At 37.2% G+C, this 25,891-nt stretch overlaps 1 protein-coding gene across 1 annotated transcript in view; it reads left to right on the top strand.

Moving 5' to 3' along the window:
* The window catches only part of Tex11 (testis expressed 11), a 258,655-nt gene that overhangs the window by 122,503 nt on the left and 110,261 nt on the right, over positions 1 to 25,891 (top strand). Inside the window, exons 12-14 of the mRNA XM_004660917.2 lie at positions 12,368 to 12,519; positions 15,425 to 15,510; positions 23,276 to 23,413. Coding sequence (XP_004660974.1) covers positions 12,368 to 12,519; positions 15,425 to 15,510; positions 23,276 to 23,413 — 376 coding nt within the window. The remainder of the gene's footprint in view (positions 1 to 12,367; positions 12,520 to 15,424; positions 15,511 to 23,275; positions 23,414 to 25,891) is intronic.

The following is a 25,891-nucleotide window of genomic DNA, read 5'->3' as shown; positions in this document are numbered from 1 at the left end:
CAGGCTGACCTGGAATTAACTCTGTCATCTCAGGGTGGCCTTGAACTCATGGCAATCCTCCTACATCTGCCTCCTGAGTGCTGGGATTAAAGGCGTGCGCCACCACGCCCGGCTCTGATAGCCATTCTTAATGGAGTGGGATAGAGAATCTTAACAGTTTTAACTTACATTACCCTGATGGCTAAGGATGTTGAGCATTAAAAAAAATATTGGCTATTTGTATTTCTTTGTTTGAAAAAAACTGTATTTAGTTATATAGGCTATTTTGTCGATTGGGCTGTTGGATTTCTTATTACTTAGTTTTTTTGAGTCCTTTGCATGTCCTAGATATTAATTCTATGCTAGATGTATAACTGAAGAATATTTTCTCCCATATTGTAGGATGCCTCTTTGCTCAATTAGCAGTGTTCTTTGCTGTACAAAAGCTTTTTAATTTCATGAGGTTCCATTGGTTGGTAGGTGACCTTATTTCCTGAGCGACTGGAATTTTATTCAGAAAGTCCTTGTCTAAGCCTATATGCTGAACGTTTTCTCCTACTTTTTCCTCTAGCAGTTTCAAAGTTTCAGGTCTTATGTTAAGTCTTTGATCCATTTTGGAGTTGCAGTTTGTGTATGGAGAGAGATAAAGATCTACTTTCATTCTTGTACATTTAGATATTGTTTTTCCGGCACCATTTGTTCGAGAGACTGTCATTTTTCCAGTAAATATTTATTTTTATTTTGTGAGAGAGAAAGAAGCAGAGAGAGAGAAGGAGAGGGAGAGGGAGGGAGGGAGGGAGGGAGGGAGAGAGAGAGAGAGAGAGAGCAAGAGCGAGCGCGAGCACGCCAGGGCCTTCAGCCACTGGGAACAAATGCTAGACGCGTGCGCCCTCTTGTGGACATGTGAAACATTGCGTGCTTGTGTCGCTGTTCATCTGGTTTATGTGGAATATGGAGATTAGAACATGAGTTCTTAGGCCTTGCAGGCAAATGCCTTAATTGATAAGCCATTTCTCCAGCACTCCAGTAAATATTTTTGTCAAAAATCATATGGTCTGATCCATGGGCAGGAATTTATGCCTGATACTGCAACCTAGTCAAAGGCCTGTGTTAGGAAGGCCATAGCTTTAGGGGGAAGCTACTACTGTTGTTTGGCTATGTGGATACATTATGCCTACCAAATTGTCCTCAAAATACTTATGTTTGGGCTGGAGAGATGGTTTAGCGGTTAAGCGCTTGCCTGTGAAGCCTAAGGATCCCGGTTTGACGCTTGATTCCCTAGGACCTACATAAGCCAGATGCACAAGGGGGTGCATGCATCTGGAGTTTGTTTGCATTGGCTGGAGGACCTGACATGCCCATTCTCTCTCTCTCTCTCTCTCTCTCTCTGCCTCTTTGTCTTTCTGTCTGTCTGTTGCTCTCAAATAAATAAATAAAAATAAACAACAAAAAGACATTTAAAAAATACTTACGTTTATGCCCGCGTACAAGTGCTGCTCTCACTTTTGGTTAAGGAAGTTTCTCATGTCAGATGTCAGTGACTGCTTGGAGACTCAAAAAATCATCACAGTGCTGAGAAGTGACAGTTGGGTGTTCAGCCATAATTGTATCTCTTTCATACCCTCCAATGGCTCCAGGACTATAGTGGAAGAGATGACAGAAAGAATGGAAGAGTCAAAGGATGGTGAGAAGTGCTTTGGAATGTTATTTTCCAGACACAAGATCATTGTGTTCATGACCTCATAGTGGCTGTTGTTATGTGCATAAGACCTGCATAATATTGTGCCTATCAACAGGTTGTCATGGGAGGATGGACAAGGGCCAAAAGGACATCAAAACAAAAGAAGGAATAGTAGGAAAGAAGAGAGGGCTCAGTGAAAAGGGTTCAGTGGAAGGGTTATGGGGACAAAGGAGGGTTGTGATAGGGGAAATTCTTTAAAAAGTAATGAGAGAGAGAAAAGTAAAACACAATTTGCCTTTTTGTAATTCTAGTTGAGCAAGTTGGAAGCCTAATTAGATTTCCAACCAATCAAATTTATGCATTCAAGTCTTAACCATAGTTAAGTATTACTGCACATTCAAAGAAGCTATTGATCTTGAAATAGTGGGTTTTGATTTCATTGAATATTAAAAATATTTTGATTTTAATTGTGATGCAGAAGTTATAGTAAAAAATGGTTTCGTATAAACATTATTTCCATTCTGGTGAATAAATACAATAAAAGTCATATTCTTCTAAAAAATAAATAAAATAAATCTAATTGTGTAACCATACTAGCCATATATCAGGTCTGAATGACTGCATATAGCTTATGGATACCTTAGTAAGCATCATAGAGAATATTTCTATTTTTTAAAACTTTTTCTTTCCTTTTATTTGTAAGAGAGAGAGAGAGAAAAGAGGAGAAGGAGGAGAGAGAGGGAGTGAGAGAGAATGAGTGTGCCAGGGCCATCAGCTGCTGAAAATGAACTCTAGACATATGTGTCACCTTGTGCAAGTGGCTTATGTGGTTCCTGAGAAATTGAACCTGGGTCCTTTGGCTTTGCAAGCAAGAACCTTAACCGCTAAGCAATTTCTGTGGCCCAAGAACATTTCTAGTTTAACAGGAAATTGTAGTGGTCAACATTTCTAGAGCATATATTCCTTTTTTTAAAAAAAAAATTTTTTTAGTTTTTTTCAAGGTATGGTTTTTGCTTTAGCCCTGGCTGAGCTGGAATTCACTATGTAGTTTCAGGGTAGCCTCAACCTCATGGCGATCCTCCTGCCTCTGCCTCCCAAGTGCTGGGATTAAAGGTGTGCACCACCACTCCTGGCTATGTATTTCTTTTTATACAAGCAATATTTAAATTAGCTTTCTTTTGAGACTGAGGTTGTAGCTCAGTGGTAGAGCATGTTCTTAGCATGCACCAAGCTCTGGGCTCAGTCTTCAATATAAAAAAAAAAGTAAGAAGAAAAATATACACTTTTATGGCAGCCACATGATATAGTTAATTTCCTAGGCTTACAAACTGATCTGTACAGGCACTCATTCGTTTTGGTTGTGCTAGGGATAGAACCTTATGCATGCTAGGCAAGCACTATCTCACTGAAGTACATCTTCAGCCATCAGTTGCTCTTTTTTTGTGCGGGGTGGTAGGGTCTCACTCTAGCCCAGGCTAACCTAGAATTCACAGAGACCCTCCTAACCACAGCCTCCTGAGTGCTGGGATTAAAGGCATGCACCGCACACACACCTCATTGCTTGTCTGAATTTCATATAGGGTGGGTTAAGTACCTAGTAGCCTGTACTATAAAATTGGAACATTTCAGTCCAATTGTTACATATTGTTTGTGGTTTTGGTATTTGTGAGTTTCAATTCTGTTATACAATGTAGTAACTATTCTTTCAATTTGTGTTATGTTCAGATTTGGCAATTACATATCTGTGTCCATGTTTAAGTCACACATCAACAAACAGCTTCATTCTTCTCTTTTTTCTTCCTCCTTCTCCTCTTCTATTTTTTTTGTTGTTGTTATTGTTACTTTTTGACACAGGCTGGCCTTGAACTCATGATCCTTCTGCCTCAGCCTCCTAAATCTTGGGATTACAGGTATGTACTCTCATGCCTGACTGTCTAGTTTCTTTTTGAAAGGCAAGATAATGTATGTTTTAGATTTTCAAGTCAGGCCTCACAGTCTTTGTCACAACTAGTCAGCTTTGCCATTATAGTGAAAAAGTAGGCATAGACAAATGATGTGTGTCTGTGTTTCAATAAAACTTTATTGAACAGGTGGATGACAGGTCATAGGTGTTGACTCTTGACCTAATTTGATAAACAGTGCTGAACTGTGGTCCAAACCCTTATGACAGCATCATGGCAGTTGATTGGTAATAGTCATTTACCTGAAATGCCCCTAGCTATATATCTATATAGCTTAAATGTCCTCCATCCTGTTCACAAAAAAAATAGATTTTTAAAAGTTTTAGTTGTTTATAACATCTATTTCCAAAAGATTTTGAAGACTGATATATTCTAGCATAATAAAGCTTTTAAAGTTTTCTTCAAATTAAGTTCTGAACTATATTTTCCCCTCCTCCTTCCCTCCCCTTCCTTTTGCTTTTTGAGTCAGGATTTTGCTGTGTATCTGAACTTGGCCTCAAATTCATGAATTTACTATCTCAGCTTCCCAAGTGCTGGGATTACCAGCTTCCACCACCCATGCCTTGTTTAGTACAATGAAGCATTTAAAAACAAGATGAAAATGAAAACCCTGAAAGAGATTGAAAGAAAGCAGTTTGTTCAGGGTTGTCAAAACTAAAGAGCAGAAAACATTGCAGCTTGAGTGTTTTGTACTCATGCTTGCTGTTGCATGAGGCCTGATGTTACTTTTGTTTCTTTGAGACAGGGTCTCAAAGGATAGTACAGGCTATCCTGGAACTTGCTGTTTGTGAGCCTCCTGAGTGCTGGGATTACAGGCATGTGCCATCGTATCTGACTCTTGACTCTGTTGAACTTTATAGTAAAGTATTTTTGGGCTTTCCTCATTCTAAACCTTAAATGACTTCCTGAAAACTTTTGTTCAGACAGTTATTGACATGCATAACTGTTTTTTCACATATACATAAAAATTACTTGTTTTCAAAGTGCTTGTTCCTATGCTACAGTAAAATTATTCTTAGGACTTTAGTAAAATTTAAAACAATAAATTTAAGTGAAATACATTCTTTTGATAATATAAGTACTTAATTTGAGTTATAGCAATGGACTGTTAGCAATATAAGACATGAAATAGGCACAATACTGGGGACTTCACTCTCAATAATAATTATTTCCTGGGGTAAATTTAAAAGTTTACCAGTGGTCAGCGAGAAAGAAAAACAAATATTCATTAGGTCTTGAAAGTTTTGTTAATGATGTTCATATGGATATTCCTATGTGACAGTTACTATTTAAGCTAACTGTAAATTATAACATATAATAGGTCTTTCATCTCTTCTCCTATTTCAGGTCAAATGTCCATATAATGTACTTTGTAAAGCACCCAGTTATTTTGTTGTAATAAAATTTAAAAAATAAGTTTAGTGTTAGGAATCACATTACCAGTATATATTAAATAAAGGTAGACAGATAATATACTCAGTTCTTGAATCTATAGGACAGGTTGTTGTTTTTTTCCCTTGAGAACTCATTTTTTAGAGTATTTGACATTAGAAGAAGAGTTGAGAGTTTTTCAAAGATTGATTGCTCTGGAGAGACTTCATTTTTTTTAAAGCCCATTTGGTACACCAAAGTTACTTTTACCAACAACAACAAAAAATGTGCTTAGTACACATCTATGGTCTGGTTGTAAATATTTAAGAAACATTTCTAATGAATTTACAGCCTGCTGTAGTAAATTAAGCACATATATGTTTGATCAGCCAACTAATAATAAAGCGTAGGATATAGAAAATATGTGGCACAGGTGATGAATTATATGTAAACTTTGAAAATGGAATGAAAGAGTACTGTGAGATCTGTTGATTAAAGAATGTTTTGTAGAAGGTGAGAACTTAGAAATGGATAGTATTTGTATAGGCAAAAGACTATGAGCAAGATCTTCCTGGTAATAAGTCAGAATGAGCACAGGCAGACTTGGGGACAGTAATTTAGTCCAGTAAGGTATTGCACACTTTTATGCAAAGAGGACCATGTGGAATACATAGGCACAGGGGAATGTACAAGTGTTAGTGGAAAGAAGACATATGTAAGAATAGTGATACAGGGCTGGAGAGATGGCTTAGCGGTTAAGCGCTTGCCTGTGAAGCCTAAGGACCCCGGTTCGAGGCTCGGTTCCCCAGGTCCCACGTTAGCTAGATGCACAAGGGGGCGCACACATCTGGAGTTCGTTTGCAGACTGGAAGCCCTGGTGCGCCCATTCCCTCTCTCTCCCTCTATCTGTCTTTCTCTCTGTCTGTCACTCTCAAATAAATAAATTAAAAAAAAAAGAATAGTGATACAGAACAGCACTTGACCAACAGATAATTTTCAGCTTGGCATAGAAAGTCAGAAGAGGCCAAGTAGTTATGGACTGGCACACTAGACTGGCTTATTTGAGGGCAACACTTGAGCTGGCTTGTGAAAGTGGAAAGATTACGTCAAGCGAAAAGGAGGTGTTAGGAAATTTCTAGCAAGGGCTGTTTGTGCAAGGAGATATGGGGAAAACATAGGTGTTCAGAATATCATGATTAATGGAGACTGTTGCATAAATTTTATATAAAGAATATAACAAAATATAAAGCAAGAGGAGTCAGTGGGAGTCATTTGTGAAAGTCATTTTAATTAAGTTGAGGAGCTGCACATGTGCCATGGCACATGTATGTAGGTGAGGCGACAACTTTGGGTTCTGGTCATCACCTTCCACTGTGGTTTTTGAGGCAGGGCCTCTCATGGTTCACCACTGCACACCAGGCTAGCTGGCTTGTGAACTTTGGAAAATTGTCTCTGCATCCCATATTTCTGTAGATGTGTTGGGATTACAGACACCTACTACAGCATCTTTTGAAAGCTTACTAATTTATTTATTTTACTTATTAGAGAGAGAGAGAGAGAGAGAGAGAGAGAGAGAGAGAGGGGGGGGGGGGGAGAGGGAATGGGAATGCCAGGGCCTTCAGCTGCTCTAAACGAACTCCAAAAGCATGCGCCACCATGTGCATCTGGCTTACCTGGGTCCTGGAGAATCGAACCTGTGTCCTTTGACTTTGCAGGCAAGCGACTTAACTGCTAAGTCATCTCTCCAGTCCAGCATCTGACTTTTTACCTGGGTTCTGTGGATCTGAACTCAGGCACTTGCACTTGTGTGACAAATACTATATTGACTGAGCCATTTTCCTAGCTCTTGTGAAAATATATGAATATCAGGTTAAAGGATTTTATGATATAGGATAGTAACATGCTACAGACAATAATATGCAATGAAGTTACCCAGTTGTGGTGGCACATGCCTTTAATCCCAGCACTCAGGAGGCAGAGGTAGGAGGATTGCTGTGAGTTCAAGGTCACCCTGAGACTACAGAGTGAATTCCAGGTCAGCCTGGACCAGAGTAAGACCCTACGTCGAAAAAAAAAAAAAATAAGAAAGTGAAACATACTTAGAGGTAGTGAGATCAAGTAAAAGTTGTTCGAAACAACTTAAGTATGAAGTGATAAGAACCTGATAACAGTAGAAATTCATTCTTTCACATCAGAGTTTCTATACCGAACCAATCATTTTGTTGCTGGGCATTGAAGTTACAGAGGTGAAATAATATGCAATGCATGGGATGCATGGGCTCAAGGTGATTACTGCCTAATGGGAAACTGGCTTACAGTTATAGAACAAATATAGAATATTTTGCTATTATTAAAGACAGACTAATTAGTAGATGATTTAGGAAGATAAAGTGATTCAATTTCTTGTTTACATATCTGCATTAGAATTGATATTGTTCCGAGTTAGCTCATTGCCTCTTTCATTTGTTTTTTGGCCATCTCTGAATAATTTGCCAGCTTCATATTGTCTTTAGAACCTATCTTTTCTTGTTGTTAACATTTCCTTATAATGAAGCTATAAGTTATACAGATAAGCACTTGTCATAAACTATACAAATATTGAAAATTGCTCTCTAGACATTCCAGAATAGGAAATGTAAGGAAGCAATGGAAGTGAAAGACATTATGAAGGAATAATAGAGTGCATTTCTAGGTGCTTATGGATAAGGCATGGGAACAGGGGAGCAAAAAAACATAGATAGTTGACAACAGATACAAGATGACACAGTGTCCTGGAGGAGCTGGTGGAAAACAATAACAAAAGCTTATATGAATATATTTGAATAGTAAAGATGAATGAGGATGGAAAAAAAATAATAATGGACTTAGAACCTTTTAATCATCCTTATAATAGTGATTGGGCAGGGATTCTTTTTTTTTTTTTTTTTTTTTGAGGTAGGATCTCACTTTGGCCCAGGCTGATCTGGAATTCACTATATAGTCTCAAGGTGGTCTTTAACTCATGGTGATCCTCCTACCCCTGCCTCCCAAGTGCTGGGATTAAAGATGTGCACTGCCATGCCCAGCTCAGGAAGAGAATCTTATTCTGGATTCTTGCTCTACTTTGCTGCACTCTCCAATAGCTTCTAGAAAATTTTCAAGCATCAAAGTCAGCTTTAGCCAAGCTTCAGCACTCTGAGATTACAGAAGCCTGCCATGGCATCCAGCTTTTTATGTGGGATATGGGAATCAAACTTGGGTACTCCAGCTTGAGCTGTGATTCTTTTATCCAGTGAGCCATCCTCCCAGAACACTCTAATCTCTGTGTCTGTAAATATGCTACTTTATATAGCAAAACAGACTCTGGAGATGAAATTACAGCTACTATTAATTTTTTTTTAATTCTGAGATTGTCTGGGTTATCTGGATGGGTTCATTGTAATCACAGGAGCCTTTAAAATACTTATTATTTATTTATTTGAGAGAAAGCATGAGAGAGTTGGAGAGAGGGAGAATGGGTGAGCCAGGGCCTCCTGCCACTGCAAACAAACTCCAGATGCATGTGCCACTTTTTGCATCTGGCTTTATGTAGGTACTGAGGAATTGAACCCAAGTCATCAGGTTTTGTAAAACCACCAAGCCATCTCTCTAGCTCACAGGAGCTTTTAAAATAAGCATAAAAGGGCTGGGAATATACCTTAGTTAGTAGAGTGCTTGCCTAGCATCCAGGAAACCCTGGGTTCAGTTCTCAGCACTGCAGAAACTGGACCAGGTGGCATATTCCTTTAATCCAAGAATCTAGGAAGAAGAGGCAAGGGCTCAGAAGGGTCATCCTTAACTACATAATGAATCCAAGGCCAGCCTATATACATGAGAGCCTATCTCAAATGGCTTAGCAATTAAGATACTTGCCTGCAAAGTCTAAGGACCCAGGTTCAATTCCCCAGGACCCATGTAAGCCAGTTACACAAGATGGTGTATGCATCTGGAGTTCATTTACAATAGCTGGAGAGCCTATCTCAAAAAAAAAAAAAGCAGAATAATACAGAAGGGCAAGTCAGATAGATTCAAAGCACAAGAAATATCAACAGACTATTGCTAGCTGTGCTGAAGTATTTAACCATGAGCTTGTGATTGTTGGTGGCTTCTAGGGTCAGAGAACAAACCCCAGTTGGCAATCAGTAATGAAAAGAGGACTTCAGCCCCAGAAGCTCACAGAACACAATCCCCAGTAATGCCTCTGTGGATTTCTGACCTACAGAATTATAAGACAATAAAGGACTGTTATTTAAAGACACTAAGTTTGTTTTTGTACAGCAGTAATAAAAAAATAATACAAGGCCCTCAGATGATTTCCATGTATGAAGGGGTAGTCATGGGAGGAGATAATAGTTACAGGGTAGAGGAGATTGGGATATGTCAATATTAAGGTTCATTCTAGCTCCAAATTCTATGTGTAGGAATCTGTTTCAGCTGGTAGTTTGTGAACTAAAGTCTAGCAACAATAAATAGAGTGGAGACACACACATAAATGCACATGTGTGCATGTGTGCATACATGCACACACACAATTTTAAAGGGTCCATATCAGGGACTATGGAGATTGCTCAGAGGTTAAAGGCATTTGTTCCTAAAGCCTACTGGCCCAGGTTCAATTCCTCAGGACCCATGTAAAGCCAGATTCACGTTCTCTCTCCCTTTCTCATAAATAAATAAAATATTTTAAAAAGAAAGGATAGACATCAGAATGGGAGCACTAAAGGTTTTGGGCACTCCATATTGGCATTATTAATCAGCTGAATTTTGGAATGGGTTTCATGACCTCAAAGCAAATAGTTGCAATCAGATCAGGTTATTCAGCAATAGCCTAAAATTAGTGTTCAATGGAAAGATGACTTTATGTGTGTAGATAATTCCTATCCTGAAATGAAAGAAAAATCATTATTATTATCAACCCAGAAGCTCAGTAATATCTGTATACCTTACTAACATTATAGTGATTTATTGCTCTTACTCCTTTGTAGACTCAAGTATATTTGCTGTATTTCTCTGTCTTTGAGGCAGGATGGCCTTGGTCTCATGACAATCCTTCTACTTCAGCTTCCTCAGTGCTGAGATTAAAGGCATGACCCACCTTGCCTGGAAATATTTACTTCTAATACGTAATGATATCTCACAACTCACTATGTTAAGTAAGCATACCCCTTGTTTTCTATGAAACTAACTGTAAGAGATGTTAGAGATGCAAAATCAGTATAAATGCTTCTCTATACAAAGTGTCAAGAAGTTCTTAACAACCACTGTAGCTGGCCTTCCCACCCACTTGTAGCAACTATGTAAAAAACAAAACAAAACAAAGTTTTCTTTATTTAAAAAGTATTTTATCAACTTATTTATTTGAGAGAGAGTGAGAGACAGAAAGAGGCAGATAGAGACAGAAGGAGAGAATGCACATGCCAGAGCCTCTAGCCACTGTAGACAAATTCCAGATGCATGTGCCGCCTTGTACATCTGGCTTATGTGGGTACTGGGGAATCAAACCTGGGTCCTTAGGCTTAGCAGGCAAGCACCTTAACTGCTAAGCCATCTCTCCAGCCCTTTATTTTTTATGTTTTAAAACATATTTAATAAGATATAAATAATGAACTTCAATGGATATGTTTATAATAAGTATACAAAAATTTTGATTATATATGCATATAAAATTATATACAAATTATTAAAATCATTAGAGTAACAAACCTAATTATCATCCCAAAAGATTTGTTGTGCTTTTATCCTAATCTCTTCCTGTCTCACCTTTATCATATAGCCATTGGTCACTGAATATCATCAGAAATTAGTTTGTATTTTCTGTATTTTCTAGAATTTGATACAAATAAAATCATAGAATCTTTTTTAGTCTAGCTTCTTTAAATTAACTTAATTCCCTAGGGTCCATCCATGTTGTTGCATGTGTCTGTAGTTCATTTTTTACAAACTGTCGAGTAATCTGTGTGAATATGTTGTAATTTGTTTACCCATCCATCTGTTGATGGACAATTTGGGGCTATCACAAATAAAGCTGTTATAAACATCATGGCCTATTATTATATGCACATATGCTTTCATTTTTCTTGATAAGTACCTAAAACTGAAATGGCTCATTTAGGCAGCCAGTTTGCATTTAAAATTTTCATGAATTTGACGAACTGTTTTACAAATGGTCACAACACTTGATTTTACATCCATGTTGGCAATACTAGAATATGGTCAAACTTTTTAAGTTTAATTGGTGAAATGATAATTCACTGTAACTTTAGTTTGCTTTTTTATAATGACTAATAATGTTGGACATTTTTTCTTGTCATCCACATATCTTTTTAATGAAATCTCTGTTCAAATAATTTGCTTATTTAAAAATTTGAGTTTTCTTAAGTACTGAATTAGAAACTCCTTTTAATATTTTGTAAGTATGATTTTTTTTTCCAGCATCATTTGTGGAAAGACCTATTTCACCATTGTATGGTCCTGGCACCTTTATCAAAAATAATTTAGCTATATATGCCAATATTTGTTTCTGTGTTCTTTATTCCATTTCATTGGTCTATCAATCTGTGTTTATGCCAGTTCCATATATTTTGATTACTATAACTGCAAGAAGTTTTGAAACTGTAAAATACGAGTCTTCTAACTTTCTTCTTTGTTTTCTTGATTGTTCAGACTATTATGTAGCCCCAGAGATACTATATAAATTTTAGGCTTTTTAAATTTATTTTGTTTATTTATTTCCCTGAAGAAATTACTAGTGAAATCCTGTCTCAAAGAAAGCTAGCAGTAAATTAATAGGTATTACCTTAAATCTTTATATTACTTTTGGAGTGTTGACATTTTTTCTTTAATTTTATTAATTTATTTGCAAGCAGAGAGAGGTAGACAGACAAATAGTGGAGGCACGTCAGGGCCTGCAGCAACTGTTAACAAACTCCAGATGCATGTGCCATTTTGTACATCTGGCTTTATGTAGGTACTGGGTAATTGTACTCAGATCATTGGGCTCTCCAGAAAGCACCTTAATCACTGAGCCATCTCTCTAGCCCTGTTGACATTTTTGCAATAGTAAAAGCATAGTTACTCAAGCCAGTAATTCCAGCAGTTGGGAAGTGAAGGCAGGATTGTTGTGAGTTCAAAGCCAGCTTGATTATATAATGGGTTCAGGGCAGCCTGGGGTACAGAGCAAGATCTTGTCTCAAGCAAAAACAAAAATGTTATGGTTTAATTAAACTGAAATTAATTGACTTATTATTGATATGCATTTATCTGGCTTATTTTTACTCACACTGAAATTATTTTAATCTCACTTGTCAAGAACAAGTTCTTCTATTTATACTGCTTAAAATTGTGTCTCTTTGAACAGAGATTCTGTTGGATTTTGTTTTCTGAGGATCATTTCTGATCATTTTAAGTTGTCAGAAGATACTGGGAAAGCTCTATTGTTCCAAATTTACATGCTTTTACAAAGGAAGCAAGAACAGCTTGCCAAAGAGAAGATTGAAGAAGTCCTTAGAGGTCAGTGGGATTTGGGGGTGTGTTTTTGAAAGTTGCTAATTCACATAAAATTCTAAGATAAATTTCAGAGTAGTAGTAAAATTCTCAGGTCTACGGACTGTTCCCACTTCCTCCCCCACCTTCAGGGTCTTTAAGAATGATAACTTGGGCTGGAGAGATGGCTTAATGGTTAAGCGCTTGCCTGTGAAGTCTAAGGACTCCAGTTCGAGGCTCAATTCCCCAGGACCCACGTTAGCCAGATGCACAAGGGGCACACATGTCTGGAGTTCGTTTGTAGTGGCTGGAAGCCCTGGCGTGCCCATTCTATCTCTCTCTCTCTCTGTATTGCTCTCAAATAAATTTAAAAAAATAAGAATGATAACTCACCTATTCAGAATTTACAAATTTGGTATGCTAGACTGAACAACTAAGCAAAAATTACAAAACATCTACAAATATACACAAACTTCTGAACCTAAAGTTCACGTGTGGTAGAAAATCGTGAGGTTACAAATCTAATTTCATGTTTTTAGTTTGATTTTAAATTAGCTGTATGTCTTTGAACAAATCAGTATCTCTAAGCTTTTAGCTTTTCAACTACAAATTGAAGGTTGTGAACTAAATTTCTGGTTTTTAACTTTTTAGCAGCAGCATGACTTTTATGATGTAGTCTTACCTGAATTTCACTTAGATAAAATAGGTTCGTTTCTCTGGTTAAAGCAAAGATATAGATCCAATTCTGTGCAGCACTCCTCTTGTTCTTCACTTTCTGCAGAATACCTATACCATAAAAATCACAGGTGACATGATCCCCTCAGAAAATTCTCACAACTCTCCTCATTTTCCAGCTCTATTTAAGTTTAGAGATATAACTTGAATGATAGCCACTAAATGTTTATTCTGAGTTATAGTAGTATTTTAGGTGTTATGTTGCTTTTAATTTTATAATTTAATGTATTGCTTGAACTTTATAAGTGTGCATCAACTTCATAAAAGGCATTGTTTTTTAAAGGAAATCATCTGGCTAGATAATGCTAGGAGTCTTTTTGATCTCCAGATTTTATGAACCATAATTTACTGGTGACATCCTCTTTCCAGATATTCTCTAAGAATTCAATTACTTTTAGATTTCCTTTTGATAAGATTGGTTATCTGGTTTTCTAATCCATGACATTTTAATGGTAGCGTATTATAAACAAAGGAAATCACAGAGAAGTATACAAGTAACTTGACCATAAGGGAGGACAAAACTACAAAAATATTTTTCTGTGTGGTGCTAAGTATCTAACCCAGTACTTTACATATGCTAGGCAAGTGCTCTACCACTGAGGGACAACTCAGCTCCACCATTTTTTAAAACTTTATATAATATTTTTCTGATTTATTTATTTATTAGAGACAGAGAGGAACAGAGAGAATGAGAGAGAGAAAGAGAGAGAGAGAATGGGTGCATTAGGGTCTCTAGCCACTGCAAATGAACTTCAGATGCATGTGCCACCATGTACATCTGGTTTATGTGGGACCTGGAAAATTGAACCTGGGTCCTTAGGCTTTGTAGACAAGTGTCTTAACCACTAAGCTATCTCTCCAGCCCAGCCCCACCATTTTTTAAAAGCCTTAATACAGTAATCTGTATGATATAATAATTGCAAGAGGCATCAGTGTGGTCTGTCAGTTGGTCTGTCTGTCATCTATCTAATTTATCCATATGCCTTAAAATGTTCAGAGATCACCTGCTTGAAATAATGTGCAGGTAAATTTATAGAGGCTTCAAGAACTAATGATAGATAATCCTTTTTAAAGAGATCCAGGATATTCATATGTTGCCTAGGCTGGCCTTGAGCACCTGGGAACACATGATTCTCTGACCTCAGTCTCCCGTGTAAGTAAGTGCTTTGCTTTCTGTACTATCCTGATGGTTAAAAAAAAAATACAATAGCTGTTAATGTTGCTGATCTTAGATGATAAAGAATAATTTTAAATTGTGCTTCAGAAAAATAGGAAGTATATTTATTTTTAGAAAAGCTAAGAACCTTTATGAAAATGCTTAGTCTTTTAAAATTTAAAATGTTCCTATATTTAGAGAAAGTAAATTATCAGCTAACTAGAAAATTTGATTTTATAAAATGACTCATTTTTATAAAATTTCAGTTAGACACTAATTATACACATTTCATCAAAGTGTTACAATATTTTAAGTAGATATATTAAGCAGCTGTTTAATCTTATGTATTTTAACTAAATCATAGAACAAGCTATATTTGCTGGCTCTCTTAGAGGATTGGAGGGTGTTTTACTCCAGATTTTTTTGTGTGTGTGTCTGTAGAAATTGATGTTTTGTGCCAAAGGGGCAGAAGAGAAGGAGATATAGAATGCTATTATAGTTTAAACTCTACCTTAATGTGCTAATATATTTGAACCCAGTAAATGTCTAGACCAGAAATAATCAGACACAAGTAACGAGTTAAACTAATAAAGTTTATCTGCCAGCTCAGTCTTAAAGTATTTTTAAAGGCTTTAAGGTATAATTGGCCTTTCTTGTGAACTTGATCTGATCTTTTTAGTACATAATAGTATAAGCGGTTCTTATTAATGATTTCTGACATTGCTGTCTGCTCATTCACAATAACCTTATTAAGGCACCAGATGATGATCTAATTTGGAGCATGAAAAGTAAGTTAAAAAGAAACCAAGTTGGAAATCTATCACAAACTGATGGGAGAATTACTGTGATTCTAGCAAACTCTGATTATATTATATAATCAAATTTGGTGGTTAACCTAAAATTGTTTATGAAAACCTGTCTAAATGTGATTGTCTATAGTCATTACTTAAAGATTAAGTATAGTGTGAGTACAGTTAGGTTCTTTGCTTAATGGAATCAATCTATATTCTTGTTTTTAGAACTTTGTTGTTCTTTTTTCAGGTCACCAAACAGGAAGTCTGCTGACAAGAAGTTCAGTGATCTGGTTACACAACATTCTGTGGGAAAAAGCTGCCAGAAGTTATGAGGTTTAGAAATAATCTGTTTTTAGACTATCTCCGATGTAACAAATTAAACAGTGTGCTCACTATAAAAATCATATAACAGGGGTTGGGGATATAGTTCAGTGGTAATGCACTTGTCTAGCATGTTTGAGGACCTGCATTTCATCCCAAATATCACAAAACAAGCAAATATAAAAGTAAAGATACAGAGAATCCTAAACATTAATAATCTCTATTGAGATACTATCAATGTAATTTTTTTGAGACAAGGTCTCATATAGTCCAGGCTGGCCTGAAACTCTATGTAGCTTTGTTGGCCTTGAACTCTTGATTTTCTTGACTCTACCTCCTGAGTGATAGGATTATGGCCATGTGTCATCACACTTGGTTTATGTAGTGCTGACAATTGAACCCAGAGCTTTGTGCATGTTAGGCAAGCACTCTATCAACTAAGCTACATCCTCAGTGCTCTTTTTAGATATTTTGTATTAAATATTCACATCATAGACTGTTGGGAGCATTATGCAAACATTTAATCAATACCTATAGAACATGGAGGGTGTAGCAGACAGCTTTAGGCTCACTGGGATGAACTTCCAGAACAGGCACAGTTATGGAGGAAGGGATATATATTGAAGCTTACAGATCCACGGGAAGTTCTATAATGACAGAAGAAGCTGGCCTGCTTTCACAGTTCCAAGCAGAGAGCGAGCGAGAGAAAAGCCAAAAGCCAAAAGCCAAAAAGCCAAACAGCACACTTCAGGAACTCCAAGAGGAACTCAGACACTTTGCATATCTTTAGATTGGAATCCCAAATTCACTACCACACCTTGGGGCTGAACCCAAAGAGATCTACTTCCTCCAGCTAGGTGGCTACAGATCCAAACTACAAACTAATAAAACACTGAATATATTTGGGGCAATCAATTCAAACTACCACAGAGGGGCTAAGGAGATGACTCAGTCAGTAAAGTGTTTGCTAAAAAAGCATGAGTATCTGAGTTTGGATTCCTAGAACCTATGCAAAAACCATGCACTTGGAACACTGAGGCAGGAGAATCCCTGGGATTATGAGACTAGCTTCTGCCACATAGTGCAACCCTGTCTCAATATAAAGCAAAACCAAAACAACTCCCCCCAAATCAAACCAAAAAAAAAAAATAGAAAAACCCAAAATACAAGACAAAACACATAAACAAAGGTATGTTTGATGACCTTGACCATCATGCAATAAGGAACAGTCAATGAAAAATAAGAAATAAGGTGAGAAATAAAACTATTTGGCTTACTGCCATGAGTTTCATGGCTATAGTAGAGGAAGGAAAACTGAAGTACAGTCTGACAGACTTCCTGATTTAAAGAGATGGAACTGAGAGTCTGGGAATACCAACCCAGTAGAGTTTATAGGACAGAGTATTAAAGGAAGAGTACATAGCATGCAGAGAGAACACTACCTATCAAAGGGTACTCCTCCAGGGCTTAGTACAATACTGGTCACAGCACATATGAAATAACACTACCTGAATTCATAAGAGGTAAACATCTAATGTATTAGAGACAACAATATCCAATGCTCACACCAGTCTTATCACTCAGACTATTAAAGAAGCAAGAACACAGAACCTATAATGAGGAGAATAAACACCTATAGTAGATAGCCACGTGTGGCTAGGATAACATCCAGACCAGTCACAGTTATGGGAGGAAGAAAAGATTTATTTGAAGCTTACAGATCCAGGGGAAGTTCCATAATGGCAGAAGAAGTTTACCCCCTTTCATAGATCCGGAGAAAAAAACCACCACACCTTTGGGCTGGACCCTAGGATCTGCCCAGTGACACCTCCTCCAGCCAGGCAGCTGTATATCTAAATTACAAGCTTCAACAAAATCTTTAACATGTTGGGTAACATCTACTCAAACTAACACATTCCACCCCTGGCCCCCAATAGATTCATAACCTTCATAACCATCCACATTGTAAATTGTGTTCAGTCCCTATTCAAAGGCCCCCACAGTCTTTACCAGCTTAAGATAGTTCTAAAGTCCCAAGTCTCATCTTAGATTTAGGATAGTCTCTTAACTGTGAGACTTGTAAAATCAAAACAAGTCATATATTTTCAACATATAAGGGTACAGACTAAATAATTCCAATTGCTATAAGGCATAGTGAATAGAGACTAGAGCAATATAAACACAATAGCCATCAAGCAAGCATCAAATTTTTGTAGTTCAAGTCTGATATAACCAACGACCAGTGAGGAGTATCTGGATTTTCTAATTCTGCCCCTCCAGCTGGGCTGAGTAACTCAACAGCTTCCTCGTAGTCCTTGCACAATACTGGTATATCCAAAACATCTTCAGATCTCCATGCAAGTCACGGTCCATCTTCCAATGGCTTTGCCAGCTGACCAGGGTCATCATGTCCTGCCTCATGCCACATCACCGCAGCAGCTACTGGAACCATGTGCATTTCACCCCCTCCATGCATTTCTTATGCTTCTGAAACTAATACCAGGTATTCAAGACACAGCCATATTCTTAATTCAGGGACAAAATAAATTGGTGATTTTGTAGTCCAGGTTTCTTCTTTACATATATCTTCTTTCAAAAGAATTTGCATTACTACCATTCAGCCTTTTCTGGGGTGGGATCACCTCAGGTATTCTCTCTATTGTTTTAATGTAAAGCAGTTGGGGCATCTTCCTTAACATTATTAATGTGTTTGACAATAGAAGCTTCAGCAACCAGTCTCTATGTCAGTGATTTTAAACTTGCTTGAGTTATTCCAATTTTAAATCTTGTGTCTCTTAGTCCCATGTCTTTAGCCAAGCATATCAGTCCATTACAAATTTAACCTTGAACAAACTCTCTGGGCATAGGCAGCAGAATTCAGCTAGTCCTTATGCCAGTAGCCCAATTCCAACAAAGTCCTCTTCAGTCTTTCCTTCCTTTTTGAAAGTTCATAAGCTAAGTCTCCAAATACAATTCTCTCTGCATTTAGCATTTTCAAACTCTTATTAGAATAGTCTATAGTACTTGGCTTACTGCTCTAGAAGGTGTCTTCAGTTGTAAGTACCAAGTTTCCCATTCTTTCATTACACAAGTTCAAAAAAACAAAATCCACATGGTCAGATTTATCATGTAGCAACTCTACCCCACCCTTGGTACCAATTCTGTACTAGATAGCTACATGTCACTGGGATGAACCTCCAGACCAGATACAACATATGGGAAGAAGAAAGGATTTATTTAAAGCTTACAGACCCAGGAGAAGTTCCATAATGGAAGAAGAAGTCTCCCCACCACTTTCATAGGTTCAAACAGAGAAAAGCAACCACTTAAAAGCAAACAAGCAGACTTCAGGAACCTCAGGCAAAGCTCAAGCATTTTGCATATCTTTAGACTGAAATTCCAAATCCACCTCCACAGGTTAGGACTGAACTCTAGGATCTGCCCAGTGACATCTCCTCCAGCTAGATGGCTGGTGATCTAAATTACAAGCTTTAATAAAATCCTGAATATATCAGGGGGCATCCATTCAAACTGCCACAGAAACCAATTGAAACTAACCCAGATAGTTCACTAACACAGAAGCTAGCATTAACAGATGACATTAAAATAGCTAAACTAGTTTTTCTTGAGCGATATTTTGTGAGAGTTATCTCACTGTGTAGCCCAGAGTGGCCTCAAACTCATGGTCATCCTCCTGCCTCAGTCTCTCAAGTGATGGGATTACAGTTGTGAGTTGCCATATCCAGTTAAAATAGTTCTTCTAATTATATTTTATGTACACAATAGGAAGTAGAGACATATGAGATATAAAAATGCCCAAATCCAACCTCTAGAAACAAAACCAATAATTTTAATGTAGAATAAATATTGCATATTATTAACATCAGTAAAATATTATAAGAGAACAGTGATGAATTTTAGGTCTCAACAAAGAAGTATTCAAAAACAAACTAGATAGAAACCTTAAGAAATTAAATGAATATCCATAACATCAGGAAACCAAATATATAGGTAATTGTAATTAGCAAATCAAGAGTGAAATAATAAATATTTAAAGAAAAAATAGCTAAACTCCTTCAAAACTTAATGAAAATTCTAAAACCATAGTCAAGAATCTTAACAGATAAGATGGTAAGGTACAAACCAAGTTTGAGGGACAAATACAGAAACAGAGGTTCCAGGGCAGCCCCATTGCCCAGCTAAACTTCCACTGTCAACTTCAGGATAGACTGTGATCCATAAGCACTTACCAAGTCCACATTGAATTCCCTCTGGGAACTCCTCCACCAACACTCCCTGTGAAGGGCTCAGGCTTCTTGGTTCCCAGGAATAAGAAACAAGGACACTCAACAGAGCCACCTGGGCAATCCCAGTATCTCATTTCCCAGCAACATTTGACTGAGAAGAAACTCAATCTCAGATTCCCTCCAATAGTGGAGTGCTAGCCTCAAGGTAGCAGGGGAACCACAGAAGAGCTGAGCAAATGCATTCTGAAGACTAAGACACAGATGTCTACAAGGAACTACTTGAGATTTCCAATTCCCATGTCTGCTAGTCCCTAGAACACCAAAGAAATCTTTGTACTACCCTGAAGGGCCACTGCTATCTTGAGAGTCTCAGGTATCTCTGGACAAAAGCATTGCCTCAGCCACCACACTACATGGCCCACACCAGCAATTGCTTCAGGTTAACTTCATGAAGTAGCTCAAGGAAGCCAGAGAAGAGGAGAGTAATCTGGTGAAAACTTGGCATTGGGTAATTGTTCCTGGAACCTGCGCTAGTTTCAGCAGTCAGAAGGCAGTTACCCGTCCACACCCCTGAAATTACAGAGGAGTCCAGCACCTCCACCCAGTATAGTAAAATAAATACTCAGGTAAAAGTTTCACATTCCTTCATGCCCTGACTGTAGGAGCTCTAAGTCGGTACTCACATGGTTCCAGGTTTCATCTGGCTTCAGAAGCAGGGCAGCTCAGGCTAGAGAACACTGGCAGGAAGTTTACTGCTACAGAACTCCTTCTCACCTGAATGTCAGCACACAGACTTAACTTGACTGACATGCTATATTACCATTGCAAACTGCAACCTGAGGGGATGAAGAAAGGACATTCACTCATGTGTACTTTCTCTCTCTCTCTCTCTCTCTCTCTCTCTCTCTCTCTCGTGAACTTTTTTTTTAAATTTCTGTTGGTTTGTCTTTGTTTTCCTTTCTTCCCCTCTTATTTTCCTACTTTGTTTTTACCCTTGCAGTTCCTTTGTTCTTTTTTTTTATTATGGGTATTATTCTGTATTTCATTTCTTGTTAGTTGGTCTCAACACCTTAGTAGCCTAGTCACTCTAACTGCATATTTGCTTTTATACCTGACAGTTTTTAAAATATTTATTTATTTACTTATTTATTTATTGGACAGAGAAAGAGTCACATAGAGAATGGGCACTCCAAGGCCTCTAGCCACTGCAAATAAACTCCAGACACTAGTGTCACCTTGTGTATCTGGCCTATGTGGGTCCTGGGGAATTGATTTTGGGTTCTTAGGCTTTGCAGACAAATGCCTCAACCACAAAGCCACATCTCCACCACATCTCCAGCCTAATACCTGAAATTTTATACACAAATCGTTAAACTATTGAATTTAAAATCATTATTTCAGCAGAACAGACCTTCAAGACTCTTACTTTTATATACTCACAAAAATCTACTTCTCTACACGTCTGTAGCGACAATAGCCTTCCTTGCATACCTCCAACCTATATAGTCATCTCCACATCCAAGTTTCATGCCTTGCTTCTCCATCTACCCCTTCTCTACCCCACTATTCAAATACTGCTACACTTTTCTCTTAAAAAGTCTATAAACAACACCATATCCAACCAATATCCTAATGACAGAATCTCAGTAAACTCAAAGGGATTTTAATGTACTACAAAAGGTATTCTAATTCTTAGCAAAAACAGAATTACCAACAAAGTTACAAAGCTCAACACTGGTTCTACTTTCTAAATACCTGAAAGAAACACACTTCCTAGTGAAGACATCCCACATAAAAAGATTTACACAAGACAACAAACAACCAAATAGGATTGGAAAACAAGGAACAAACAAAATTGGAAACACATCCAATTCCACAATTACCAACTAACAACAACAAAACCCACAAAAAATAGGCAAAACAAGCTGCCACAAGACACTTACAATCTTTTAACTCCCCTATAATGGAAGCAGAAAACAACAAGATAGCTGAAATGCCAGAGAAGGAATTTACTTCTACAAACAATTAATGACCCCATACACATATACACCTCATATAAACAGATGAGTGATCTAAAACATATGTCAAAGAATTCGACATGACAGCCTCCAAAGTGAATGAAACAGCCAGTAAGTTGGAGGACAAAGTCATAAATATGAAGGAAAAATTCAGCAAGGAAATTGAAATGCTACAAAAAAACATAAATCATGAAAATGAAACCAATGATGAATCAAATAAAAACCATATCAGAAAGCATTACTTGCCACAAATAGGTTGCAAACAAAAGAATGAGAAAATATATGAAAAGACAAGATCATTCTAAAATTTATATATAAAGGCAACAGAATAAAAATAGCCAAAACAATTCAAAGCAAGAGGAATTACAGAGAATCACCAGAACCAATTTTAAGACTTATTATGTAGCTACAATAATTCAGACCGTGTAGTAAGTAATGTTAAAGATAGAAACGTAGGTCAGTAGGGCAAAATTAAAAACCCAGAAATAGTCCCTTACAAAGTATGTTCAACTTTGTTTTTACTAAACAAGAATGCAACAGAAGTCCTTACAACTAATAGTACTAGAGCAATTCATCCAAAAAAATGACCTTGATCTAAATCTCAAACTTTATAAAAAAATTAACTCAAAATGGATTAGAAAATAAGATGTAAAATTTAAAGCTATAAGAGTTTATAAAAGCACCTAGGAGAAAATCTTCAGAATCTAAGCCTTGTAGAGTTTTCACAGTAGCTCAAAAATATTATGCATAAAAAGAAAAACTGACACATTGATTTTACCAAAATTTTAAAAATTGCTTTGTAAAAGATTTAAAAGAATGGAAAGATAAACTACTGATTGGGAGAAAATTTTGCAAATGATGTATCTGATAAATGATTAATAAGTAAGTTTAATACAAAAAGAACTCTCCAAATTAACAATAAGGGATATGAACAGACATTTCACTAACACAGATATACCAATGATAATAAGCAAACAAAAATATGACTTATGGGTCATTAGGAAACACAAATTAAATCCCAAGGAGACACTACTATATACTACTCCATAAGTCTTAGAGTAGCTAAAATGAAAACAAAAATGACCATACCATGTTGGATGGGATGTTGAGGCCCTGGAACTTTCATGGTGGGAATAATAAATCATGCAATTTAGGAATTAGGTTATCAGTTTTCTAAAATTGCCTTCTATTATATAATTCAGTCATTCCAATCCTATGTATATACTCAAGAGAAACACAAATACCTATGCAAAAAGTTCACTCCCTGTTGCTCAAGTAAAATGTTGGGTGTGGTGGCATTCATCTGTAATCCTAGCACTGGAGAAGTGGATTCAATGGGATCCCTGAGGCTATTAGGCAGCCATGTGAATCATCTACTCCATCCATAAAGTTCATCCCAGCACCTGAAACTAAACATGAGCTTAGTAGCATTTTGTTTGTTCATACAGGTTAGTTGGGAAAAATTGAAGGCTATATGTGGAGATTTCACTGTGATTTTGTTGTTAACTTTAGGTACAAAATTATGCAGATGCCCTACACTGGTATGGTTATTCTCTGAAGCTGTATGGATTGGATCAAATGCATCTGGATTTAGTCAAGCTGCAGAGGAACATGGCTTCCTGCTACCTGAATTTGAAACAACTCGATAAGGTGCTTAGATTTAGCTATTTTTAGAAACAGCAAATGTTATGTGTAGTGGCAGAAAGATAGATGTGGTGCTGGGACGCCTTAGCTGCTTAGGAGAGTTTCTTCATACAAAACAAGGTCGAATTGACTTTTTCTCAATTTGTACACTATAAAATGTTAAGTAGAACTTCCAAAAGGGAGAGCAAATTTAAAAAGCTATTACTTTTTTGCATTGTATTCTGAAAGTTCTGAAAGGTAATAAATATATCACCAGATAAAGTTATCTGCTACTATCAGCTATATTTTTTTGAAAGCTGACTTAATTTTAAGATCTACATTTTTGTTAAGCATTCATTGAATTCTTTCATTTTTGGGTTATTACTTCTTACATTAATAACCACTCAGGAAAAGCTTAATAGTTGGCTCTTTATTAAGAAAAAGAAATCTAGAAGGTAAAAGATAAAGCTTTTGTAAGCGACAGAACCATTCATGCTTCCAATAGCATGCAGGACATTTCTTCCTTTTAGACATTACTCAGTGAACACATAATCTAGGGTATTGGTTTGTAGAAGAACAAAAATGAAAAGGACAAGTGCAGTTTCAGTGAAATATGAAGATATTTGTTAAATTTCAAGATTTAATGTGAGATTTAGGAGGAAATATGTGATTAAGGGTAGTGATTTTAGACATTTTCTTTGAAGGTCTGTTTATCTTTGAAGGCTGTTTACCTATTTCAGATTTTCTTTGAAAAAATATTTTCTATTTAGTTTATATTTTATGAAATCAAGTTCTGGAATAGAAGTTGAAATGTGACTTACTTCTTCGTATCTCTTCACCGTCTAGTATTTAATTGTGTCAGAAAGTTAGTTACCTAGTGTTTACTTTAAGACCTAAAAAGTTGATATACAGATTTATCATTGCTTTTCTTCACAGGTTCCACAGCCTTCCCAAACAGTACCACCAACTGGGAATTAAGTATTCAAATACACAAGTCTATAGGGAACACCATATATATATAATATACATACAATACATACATACACACACACACACACACACACACACACACACACACACACACACACACATATATAATTTTATTTTATTTTATTTTTTTGGTTTTTCGAGGTAGGGTCTCACTCTGGTCCAGGCTGACCTGGAATTAACTCTGTCATCTCAGGGTGGCCTTGAACTCATGGCAATCCTCCTACCTCTGCCTCCCGAGTGCTGGGATTAAAGGCGTGCGCCACCACACCCGGCTATAATTTTATTTTTTTGAGGTAAGAGCTTGCTATACCCCAGACTGGCCTGGAATTCACTCTGTAGTCTCAGGGTGGCCTCAAACTCACAGTGATCCACCTACCTCTGCCTCCCAAGTGCTGGGATCAAAGGCATGAATCACCATGCCTAATAACACTTTACATTTAAACCATCACATCAAGTTAAAAAAAAGAACCAAATATCAGATATTTGACTTGGCTGAGGTTACATATATGAACAGGGCACAGTTGCTTTCAACTCAGCTAAGCAGGGTACTTGTGTCACTTACCTTTCTGTAAGCTGTGGCCAAATACTTAGTGGAAGTAACTTAAAAGTGAAAGGTTTCTTTTTGGTTTTGGTTTAAATGGCATGGCGAGTAAAGTGTGTTGGTCTATGGCAGTGGGTGCTTGTGGCAGACTTGTTCTCATCTTGGCATATCAGGAAGCAGAGTTTAGGTGGAAGTGAGACCAGGCCATAACTCTCAAAGCCCTCTCCTAGTGACCCTTATCTGCTAGTCTTCCCCTCCTCTCAAAGAAAAGGTTTTCCAGCCTCCTAAGACAACACCATCAACTAGGGATCAAATATTCAATTACATGAGCCTGTGGGGGAACATTTCACAGTCAGAACGTAACAGTCACCTAATGGACAGCTAATCAAAGTAAGAGAGAGGAAACTAAGTGTTAGAAATATTCCACAAGCTGACACACAGATAGTTGGCATCATATGAGCTCATCAGCAGGGAATAGGCTTCAACTGAAATTTGGACTGGGAGACAGTACTCAGATCTCGAAGTTGTATGTAGACAGACTAGAAATAGCAAAGTGGGGCTCCATTTCTAAAGGGACTGAAACATAGGATGTTTTTAAGGGCAGAACACTAGCCCAGAGAGCCATACTGAGATAAAGGTATCAAAGGAGGAAGACAAATTGACAAGGTACAGTCTTGCTAGACATGAAATCATAATTTTTTATATGGTGCTGGGGATCGAGCCCAGGCCCTCACACATGCTAGGTAAGTGTCTTATCACCGAGGCACACCCCTAGCTAGAAACAGCATTACTTTAATGCTCCTTTAATTAATGCCAAGATTGGTTCTGCAGCTAGTGTAATAACATTGGTCCTGGAGCTAGCATAGTACTGAACCTATAATTGGAGTCCAAATGTTGTTAGTAGAAAAGAGAAGAAAATAGGAGAGCAGGAAACCAGTCATACGTTGATAGCATATAATCCATGGACAATGGGA

Source organism: Jaculus jaculus, chromosome X, assembly GCF_020740685.1.
Source record: "Jaculus jaculus isolate mJacJac1 chromosome X, mJacJac1.mat.Y.cur, whole genome shotgun sequence".
Classification (NCBI taxonomy): Eukaryota; Metazoa; Chordata; class Mammalia; order Rodentia; family Dipodidae; genus Jaculus; species Jaculus jaculus.
This window is presented reverse-complemented; position numbering and strand designations above follow the sequence as displayed.